At 38.0% G+C, this 9,828-nt stretch overlaps 2 protein-coding genes across 2 annotated transcripts; one reads left to right on the top strand and one right to left on the bottom strand.

Annotated features, from left to right (window-relative positions):
* Window positions 1–733: 733 nt before the first annotated feature.
* LOC106941566 (metalloreductase STEAP4-like) lies at window positions 734–9,409 on the top strand (the record flags this gene model as incomplete). The annotated part of the gene is made up of 6 exons (XM_015024628.1): window positions 734–863; window positions 4,317–4,595; window positions 4,687–4,781; window positions 4,892–5,045; window positions 5,183–5,353; window positions 8,425–9,409. Coding segments are annotated over 6 exons (1,090 nt in total), but the record flags the coding sequence as incomplete, so codon positions are not given.
* LOC106941567 (C-reactive protein-like) lies at window positions 2,444–3,074 on the bottom strand. The gene is made up of 2 exons (XM_015024629.1): window positions 2,913–3,074; window positions 2,444–2,807 (listed from the first exon to the last, which is right to left on the bottom strand). The coding sequence occupies exons 1-2, from the start codon at window positions 2,973–2,975 to the stop codon at window positions 2,589–2,591; spliced, it is 282 nt and encodes a 93-aa protein (XP_014880115.1). The 5' UTR covers window positions 2,976–3,074; the 3' UTR covers window positions 2,444–2,588.
* Window positions 9,410–9,828: the final 419 nt, after the last annotated feature.

The following is a 9,828-nucleotide window of genomic DNA, read 5'->3' as shown; positions in this document are numbered from 1 at the left end:
ACAGTAAGACAGTTGTTATCCCTGTTGCTAAGCAAATAATTTAAGTTTAGATTCCTTTATCCATTACAAGGCCTTTGCTTACTCTTTGTAAAACTTCAGTCTGGCTTCAATGCAAAACGTTTAACTCATTGCACTCCATCCTCGGCAGCTGAACTTGTTCGGTCTCTTTCTGACTTTACAGACGTGGACTTTCATGTGACATTTTAGTTTTTGGAGACTTGCCTGAGCATTTTATTGTTCTGCTCTCAGGTTATTATGGTGGTTAAATGTGGGCATGCTGGCGATTGCTCAAAATGTCCTTTACATGCACCTTGAAGTGAGAAATGAGATTTCAGATTCTTTTAAACCTTTTTCAAATTCCTTGCTAGGCTCATAGGATGACATAATCTTCTTTATGAGGTCTTATTCCTACCACGGTGTTCCCTTGCATATCAAAAGTCAGGAACAAAAACTGTCTGTGATTTAAACAGGCCAAGCCTCCATCACGATGCCGTGTAAGGATGTTGTAATGTAGCCATTTTCACCCGATGTGACAGACATTTGTGTGGGATTTTAGTCATTTTATGTGGTAAACACATGGGGGTGTCCTAATACATCCTTCAATTGAAATGATAAGAAATTATGTACAAAATGTGGTATTATGTCAGAAAAACAAAACATTAAAGGCTTTCAAAGCATGCCCTTTATTTACCAGACTGCAACTTTCGAGGAACATATGAAAGTGCTAAGACAGATTTCCTTTGAAACCAATAAAAGTAAAATGCTGTGTGCTCTACAGGCTGGTTCCCAGTGCTGCTGTGGTGAAAGGTCTTAACACGCTGTCTGCCTGGGCCCTGCAGAATGAACTTTTAGCAGGAAAACAGGTAAGGAGTAAGTAATCTTTCAGAGAACGTCGGTGGGATCAAGGCGAAACAACACCAGGAAGCTGCTAGGCATTAAGAAGCACTTTAGCTGACAGGAAGGAAAGATACAAAGACAGAGCAGTAACAGGGAGGAGATTACCAACTTGATCTGTTCATGATGAGAAACACTTGACATCAAACTTGAAAAACAGTGCCTGCTTTCATCGCTTATTGTACATTGGGAAAAGTGCCTCTCAGATTTGTAAACATAAAAAAAAAAAAGATTACTTCGTCATACACTGTGCACAACCTGGAAATGGAATTTATTTCATTTGCCTTCCTGCTGATAACTGATTGTATCAACTTTCCATCTGAGGAGTAAAGAAAATGAGGACAATGTAAAAAAACAAAACAAAACAAACAAAAAAAAAACAACACACACACGCAAACACACCTTAAGTTGAAAGCCCAGTGTTTATTGCAACCTTCATTTCAGTTTGTTTCAAGAGGAACACAAACATGCTGGAACCTCTAGAGACCAAACCTGAATCTGCCTCAAATCCTCTTTAGCACAAACAGTTTTTTTCATATGTGTACACACACACGCACACACACACACCCACGCATGCATGCACGCACGCACGCACGCACGCAGACACACGCCGTCGCACACACCTCTGTTTTCTTTGGAAACAGGTAAAGAACACAAGATGTGTCTCCAAATCTCTTTCTTGCTGCACATGTAGTCACACTATGTATTCATGCACACACATACATGCTTGTAAATGTGCACTATTCCCTGGCCAGCAATTTGATTAGATCCACAGCGGGGCTGTGGCGCTGTCACATTTACATTCAGATGGAGATTTAGTCTGTCGGCCGTCCCCTGCTGTTACTGGTGCAGTAATGTAGGCAGACATGGCTGACTGCCCAGTCCACTTATACACACACACCTGGGGAAAAGTGCCCTATCCTTCCGACTCTCACACACGCCTGTCAGGCTGCTCTTTCCAACACTCTGCAGCGCTCAGTTTCTTACAAACAACTTAATCATCTTATCCCAGAGCCGAGAGGTAAAAATGATAAGCGTCAGCATGGCGAGATCTAGAAATGGGATTAAATCCTGAGCATATACGAAGCGGACATGTGTCTTTACAGAGTCAAGCAATACAGATTAGCTTCGGCTCCAAAAATTACTCATAAAACACAGAGAGACAAACAAAAGAAGGGTCAGTACTCAGACAGACTTTATTTGGAAGGTATCTTCTAGATTTTACTCTAAACAGATCAACTGATATTTCCAGCAAATAAACAAAATGAACAACAGTGATGCTGCAGGAAAAACATACATTTTTATTGTCATTTAGAATTGAATAGAAAACAATATGTTAAAAGCATGATTTGGTATCATGATTATTGGTAATAATGATTGGATACAGTTGGACTTGAGAGCTTTTGTTATATTTTCTCTGGTATTTTTTGTTTTATTACTAGGACTGCTACTAGCACTGGTAGCAGAGCTAGTAACAGCAGCGTTAATTTATCAAGTTGAAGAGATCAGATGGAATTATAGTGAGAAAACCACAATTTCTGCATATTTGGATAAGCTTTGATTGCAACTGTAAAGAAATTCACCCTGATCAAACACACCCTGTTTTCCCACATGCACTATTTTCTAGTTTACACAGAAACGTCATTCTGCCCTTAGAAGCCGGACTTGACGAGGCCTTTTCCCACTAACTGGCTCTAGTGGCAGGTCAGCTGCTTGTTTTCTATCAGGACTCTTCCAGTAATCTCAAACGTCAGAGCCTTCCAGTTCAGCACATTGCCTGGACTGAAATTCAGATTGTCCACATAGTTTTGGATTTCACAGGAAGAAAGGACGTAGTCCCACATGTGGACATCGGTCATCATGCCGACAAAAGATTGCTTAATGTCAAATTTACCACCATAGCTGTCCTGTTCCTGAAAGCAAAGAACAGCGTTCAGTCAGAATAACAATAAAGAACATTCTATGCATGGACAGCAACTTTTGATCTTTTTCATTTTTTGTTAATATTGTAAATATACCTGTCCAAGGACAACAAGTGGTTGATTGATCTGTGATGAACCTCCTGACTGAAGGTTTTCCATCAAACCACAGTTGACCCAATCCAGATTCAGAGTCCCATGTGGAGCAAACAGAGTGCCAGGCGTTCAACTCATAGTCCAGTACAGAAATTAGTCCTTGATTGTTCACATACAAGCCAATTGTATCAGCAGCTGTTTCTTTGAATATCAGTAAACCATTGTGTAAAGACGGTGTGGCCAGGGAAAAAAGACTGTGGGCTCTGCTGAGATCTGTAAAAGACCTATCAGAAATTAAAAAAAAGAAAAAGAAGCAAAATAAACAAATAAGGACACAGTTCATGTTACTTCTATCTCAGGTTTCCTCATGCAATTCATTTTGTTACATTAACTGAGACATACTGTCACAGCATTTAAATTGTGTGGATATATTCAGCATCAGTTTGGTTGTGTAGGTTTTTGTGGAAATGTAAATATTTTTCCTGATAGATCTATAAACACATGAAATTTTATAAATATAATAAATATATTAAATTGATCATTTCAAAGAAAACCTTCATCTATCGGTCAAATCTTTCTTGTGAAAAACAGACCTATCTGGAAGTATGTTCAAAATTCTCATCATTTTTGTCTGTTAAAAGCAAAATGTATGTGTCTTACCCTGCAGACATGCAGCACATGCTGTCAGCATCACAAAGAGAAGTAAAGCAGGCATCTGAGAAAAAGTCAGAAACAGAAAACACCTTGAGTTTTTTTATTTTTTTTAGTTTTTGATTATACCACAGTCACATTGCTCTTAGTTTTGATACTTTTTCCTACTTGGAACAGCACAGTTTAAAATACAAGTAGATGAAGAACATGCATTCAATTAATATCATTCTATTTAGCAACAGCCATTATATGTCAAGGTCGTCTCGGTGTGGATGTAATGAACTGGAGCTGTGTGTTTTTATAGAGGTTTGTCCTCATTCTTCTTTGAGTCAATATATTGTTATGGCCTCCACTACAGGGTTACAGGGTGGGGTGGCAACCCCACCCTGTAACACCCAAATTACCCCTTGTAATTACCCCTTATTGTCCCACTTATTGTGGGACAATAAGTGCTTTCTACTATATACTAATTACATTCACTGAATTAAAAAAAATGAATGGAAGTCTTGAATTTAATCTAATTTTAACATTTCTTGTCAAGCAAAACAACAACAACTGCTTTCAGTGACATTTGGTCAAACACGCAATCTGTTTAGATGTTTGCAAATTTAAAGAAAATCATAGGAATAAAACTGTGGTGAGAATAAAAGAGCAGAAAATACTTCTCTCGTTTTTTGGCATTTAAATTCTTGCTAACAATGTCTTCCAAATACTTTTCCTTCTGCATATTTCTGAAGTTGCCTAAACTGTGTGCAGGTCTTCCTGTGTGGAGAAAGTGGAGAAGCAAAGCAGGCAGTGGCACACCTGGCTACCAAACTGGGCCTCACTGTTCTGGATAAAGGCTCTTTGTCAGCAGCTAGAGAGTTGGAGGACTTCCCCCTGAAATTGTTCCCGGAGTGGAGGCTGCCTTTGTCCATAGCTGTTGGCCTCTCCGCCTTCTTCTTCTTCTACCTGCTCATCAGAGATGTTATCTATGCTTATGTTGAAAAGAAAAACGATATCTCATATCGAATCATGGTGGCCCTGGCCAACAAGGTCGTGAGTTGTCCTTTATATTAAATCTTTTCTGGTGTCATTTTTTTTGTTGTTGTTGTTCTTAAGGGTGTTTTGTGAAATTGTGTTCTAGGTGTTTCCAATTGTGGCTCTTGTTATGCTGTCTCTCTGTTACCTGCCTGGCGCGATTGCTGCTTTCTTTCAACTCTACAGAGGGACCAAATACAGGTCGGATTATCACAGAAATAATAATAAAATGATAATGTGGTATACTATGCATGTTGTTTTTTGTAATGTTAAATTAGATAGTATTTTGCTTTTGGCTTTTCTTTCTCCAGGCGTTTCCCGAACTGGCTGGACCGCTGGATGCTTTGCAGGAAGCAGATGGGTCTTGTTGCACTTGGCTTTGCTGTTCTGCACGCTATCTATACATTCATCATCCCTATTCGCTATTCTTTCAGGCACAAACTCATTTCAGGGGTGGTGGATGAGGTACAGCAAGCTGGTCCAAACCAGTTATCATGTTTTTTAACAGTCATGCATGAAGAATAACATGGCATAAAACTTGCATTGATTTCTTCTTTCTTCCTTTGCCTCTTTCTTTCTTTTGCTGTCTCGTTCTTTCTTAGGTGAAGAACAATAAAACCACCCCATCTTACTTCGATAACACTGAGGCGTGGGGCACAGACTCGTTCATATCGCTGGGAATCCTGGGATTTTTCCTCTTCGTCCTGTTAGGGCTAACATCCTTGCCCTCTGTAGGCGGCTACCTCAGCTGGAGAGAATTCAACTTTATTCAGGTCAGAGCTCTGTTGGAAACGTGAATGCGTGTGTGAGTGCATACTTCACCTTTACGAGTACGAACATTATCAGACAGGTGGAGTAAATCAATCAGCAGAAAAGATCTTTAAGCGCCTTTGTAGAGGGCTATATTTGGACTTTAAAACTTCTTTTACGATAGCAATTAAAATTCTCCAAAAGCAGTAGCTGGCACTCGTTTCCCAGAGTGAAAGCCTGGTGGACTTTCGCCTGGGATTTTAAATGTTAAGTTATTCATTAAATAGAATTATGACACCTGGTGTAATCCCCAGCAGGGATATTGTTAATACAGGTCACAAGCCTATTTATGTAAAGGTCAGATCCATAAGTAGACACCAGAATGAGGCCCACAGAAAGACGCATAGGTCAAAATAACCCTTATGATCTGGAGGAAAGACTTGTGAAAAACATTACACTTCAGATGGCAATTTTCAGCAAATATTTATTAAAGATGTGGTTTGTGTGCCTCGACAGTTGTACGCATGTTGATGCACACAACGGAGGGGTTTGATGTTTCAAACAGGTTAAGTTAGATAAGCCCTGATCATCATTAAAATCAATGTAAATAATTTGTTTGTGCTGTCTGAGCTCACTGTAAGCTTACAGTGAGAAAATGAGCAGCCAAAAACTAAAGCTCTGAATGGAAGCAGGTCGTCCAAGTAATTCACTAAATTGAGCTTCAAATAAGGCCACTGGTGTTATGTAAAATTTGTCATTGTGAAATGAATTAATCTGCATCTTCTGCCACTTTTTAGCACTAAATGATACTATCAATAGAAAAAGAAGTTTACATGCAACTATAAATTTCTCGGAAAAATACCACTAAAATTACTTATTCATTAAATCAAAGAGTCTGAAGCAAATATATTTTTGCAAAAACACATTTAATCTGTATTTAAAGCCACCTACATTTACAACTCATTATATTTGCTGCACAAATGTTGCAGCAACGACCTGATAATGACATTTCTTCATCTTATCTTACACTCTCCTTGGCATGCTAAATGCTTGAAGTGGCCGACACTGCAACAGAGTTTGGCCTTTTTTCTGCAGCTGATAACTGTCTGACCACTAGGGGGCACTCAGACTGTTTGTAGAGCATGTTACCATAATGATTAAGCACATTTTAGATAATCAGAAATGCATGGAAAAATTAACCTTGACACCAGCTTCACCATTGATTACTGAAGGGAAAATATAAATAATGCACAATAATAAACATTGATTAAAGTTGCCCCTTCATTTTTCAGAAAATTGATCTTTACGCTCTCTGTTTTTGAAAAGGCAAAGCATTATTTTCAAGAATAGATTTTTGTTTAATTAAATTAAATAATCTGTGACACAACTTTGTAGCTTGCCAATTATTTTGGCCTATGATAATATATTTTCAATGGGCCAGTTTGTGAAGAAACAGCAAGTGCTGCTATATTTGAGTGTGTGCTCAACTCATGATGCTACATTCTCTTTGTGTATTGTGAGAAAAACAAATTGAAATAGTACAATATGTTACTAATTTCATCTGCAGGACAGAACAAGTTGTGCAGATGACACTGTCTCATATTCTATTGTATCCGATGGTTGCCTAATCATCTTGGCCTCAAATTTGAAAGCATTGTGATAATTTTATGATTGTCCCCAATTGGTTAAACAATTATTTGCTTACACTCTCCTTGCTTAACTCCTTGAGTCAAGCAAAAACAATGTCAGACTCCCCTCTCACTGCAGTCGTTTTAAGAACAGTGAAGTGAGTGAATCTTCATCAGTGTGGACAGAGGATGCTTTAAAATCAGATTAGAAAGGGTTATTACTGGGTTATTGCTGCATTTGTGGAGCACTTCAGTATTTCTTCTTTAGCAGTGGTAAACGTAAAGTGTACAGCATGAAGTATTTAAGTTGTGGCACTTATGCTATGGAGCCTTTTGAGATGTAGACATAATTGGTGCAAGATTTGCAATAGTGTGCTGGTTAACATTTGGATGAGTAAATATTAGATGATGTTCTAAGGGACAGTTTTGGGTTCGATACATACTTTTAACAGGCATGCAGCTGGTATAATAAATGCATTCAGGAAACATGTTAACCTTAGTAAATTTCAGAATGTGACAATGAAATATATTTTTCTTGAATAGAGGAAATGAGTGAGCAAAGACAAATGCAACTCTTCAAAAATATAAAAAATAAATCTGACATTTTTAAAAATAAATTGTCTCTAGAATTGCAAGAACATTTCTTTTTGCTTTCTGGGCTTCTATTGACCCATACATCTATAAGTTATACTGTTTTCATCTAAAGCAGGCTGTTGTAGAAGTAAAACTACTGTTAAAGTAACCAGAAAATGAGAAATAGTGATGTTAAAAAGGTTTGTATCTTAAGGTGTAGATTTTTGTACATATTTCTAACCTTAATAAATCCCAAGTGTAACTTTTGAATCCCACATACCTTGTAACACAAATGGCTCCAATTTTTTTTTTAAGTCTTAGCACAAGCACTTATTTTAGCAGGATAAACTAGAGTTGGGAAAAACATGGAGGAATCTGGTTTGAGAATCAACTCCTAGTGCAAATTCATGTCTGATGTTTGTGTGATGGTCATTAGGAGAGCTTATGGTGATATTTTTATCTTAGGTCAAATTAAATATCAGTGACTTGTTGCTCAGGAAAATCATATATATAAAAAAAAACTTGAGAAAATATCACAAAATGGAATTAATTACATTAAATCAATAGAGATTATGTTGAATAGGGATAAAAAATAAAAGCAAAAGCAAAGCATGTTAAAATGATTTTTTTTTTCTGATCTAAGTGTTTCATAATACATTTCATTTTAAAAGTGTGCTAATTGTAGACATTTTGCAGACCTGTTTTGTAGCAACTTTAATATGAAGTTTATTTTTAAGCCCTTTAACCCAGTCACCAGCTTCATGCATGTAACCTTACACTTTTGATTGCTGTGGTCTCTCTGTCATCAGGTCAGTGAAAACATCTGTATTCTGAAATGCCCTTCTCTTCTTGCAATGTTTTAAGTAAAACCTTTATATGTGCCATTTTTCCAGTCTAAACTAGGACATCTCACTCTGTTCATTTGCACGGCTCACGGCTACATCTATGGCTGGAATAAATTTCTTCGCCCCTCAACCTACAAATGGTACACGCCTCCAGGCTACATGCTCTGTCTGATCGTACCTTCTGTGGTGTTGGTGCTCAAGTTACTTCTTCTCCTTCCTTGTGTGGACCGCGCCCTCACCCGAATTCGACAAGGCTGGGAACGGACCCAGCCAAAGGAGATGGATGAAATAAAATCCACAAACCTCTGAACTTTGTTCTCAAAAGGCAGAGTATGCACAAGATACTTTTTTTTATTATTTAATTTACATCTTAAATTAACCACATAGAGTAACTGCTGGAAAATGTTTTCAATGTGTAAACAGTTCTATATTTTGGGTGACAACATGTAATAAATTACCATAGTGAGATGTTAGACAAACAAAACAAAATTGGTTATTTTCACTTACTTGGGCAGTGTATCGTTTATCCGCTTTGGAAAAAAAAAAAGAATAAGAAAGATAAGTATTACAAAAAAAGTAGGTAGTGCTGTCATGAACAAGCAGAACTGTTTGTTTCCTCTTTTACTTTCAGCATTCTTCTCTAAATAAATATACATATTTATATCCAACACCAGGTGTTTTAGTAGTTAATGTGGGGAAGGTTATTGATTGGCTGCTTTGATTAGACAAAATTGAGACAAGTAAAGTTTTGACTTTTGCATCTGTTATGGATTTTGTCTTTTCCTCTGTCTCTCTTATCATCTTCTATCTGCTTACACTCAACCGCTGCAGCTTCCATGACCATGTTTATGTGTGACTGCTGCCAGTCAACAGATGAAAATGATTAGACTACCCTTTAGGCAGGGTACAGATTGCGCTTCAATCTCAGCCTCACTTGGTTGCATCCCTAAGGTTTGCTAAGTGACACCCAGCACTGGATGGTGAATGTAACTCTGTATCTGTTTCATTTGAATGACGTGCATGGCTTGTAATATTTGATCATTAAAGCCTGTTTTTAAATATAACCAAATCTCATTATTTCTTAAATTTATGCTAAGGGGTAAATTCTGGACGGGTGCTGAAACTGGTTAACGAACCTGGTGGAGCACAGACACAAAATTGAATGAACTCCAACACATGCAAGGTGTGGGAGGAAAAACACACTGCTTTTGCTTGTTACCTGGATGGCTATCTGGATGGCTACCCGCCTCGTCACCAGGGCAGAGGTCTGTCTGATGAAGGAGTGGAAAGAAGACATGATGCTTGCGGTGCTGCGCTGCTCTGTCTACCTACACTTTGCACCAACCGCAGTGGTGTCCAAAGACGATCCTTGAGGGTCGTCATGCATGTTTCAGTTCTCTCCCTGGTTCAACACACTTGGATCAAATGATGGCTAATTTAAAGGCCTCAGTA

The sequence above is a fragment of the Poecilia latipinna genome, unplaced genomic scaffold, assembly GCF_001443285.1.
Source record: "Poecilia latipinna isolate Pla-1442-1.1 unplaced genomic scaffold, P_latipinna-1.0 Scaffold3745, whole genome shotgun sequence".
NCBI lineage: Eukaryota > Metazoa > Chordata > Actinopteri > Cyprinodontiformes > Poeciliidae > Poecilia > Poecilia latipinna.
Note: the sequence above shows the minus strand (reverse complement) of the source record. Positions and strands in the feature narration are given on the sequence as shown.

What these genes read in the sequence shown, in the direction of transcription:
- LOC106941567 (XM_015024629.1), bottom strand. Translation starts at nt 2,975, where the DNA reads ATGGAAAACCTTCAGTCAGGAGGTTCATCACAGATCAATCAACCACTT. An exon ending in CACTTGTTGTCCTTGGACAG is followed by an intron (nt 2,808 to 2,912) that starts GTATATTTACAA and finishes CTTTGCTTTCAG; the next exon opens with GAACAGGACAGCTATGGTGG.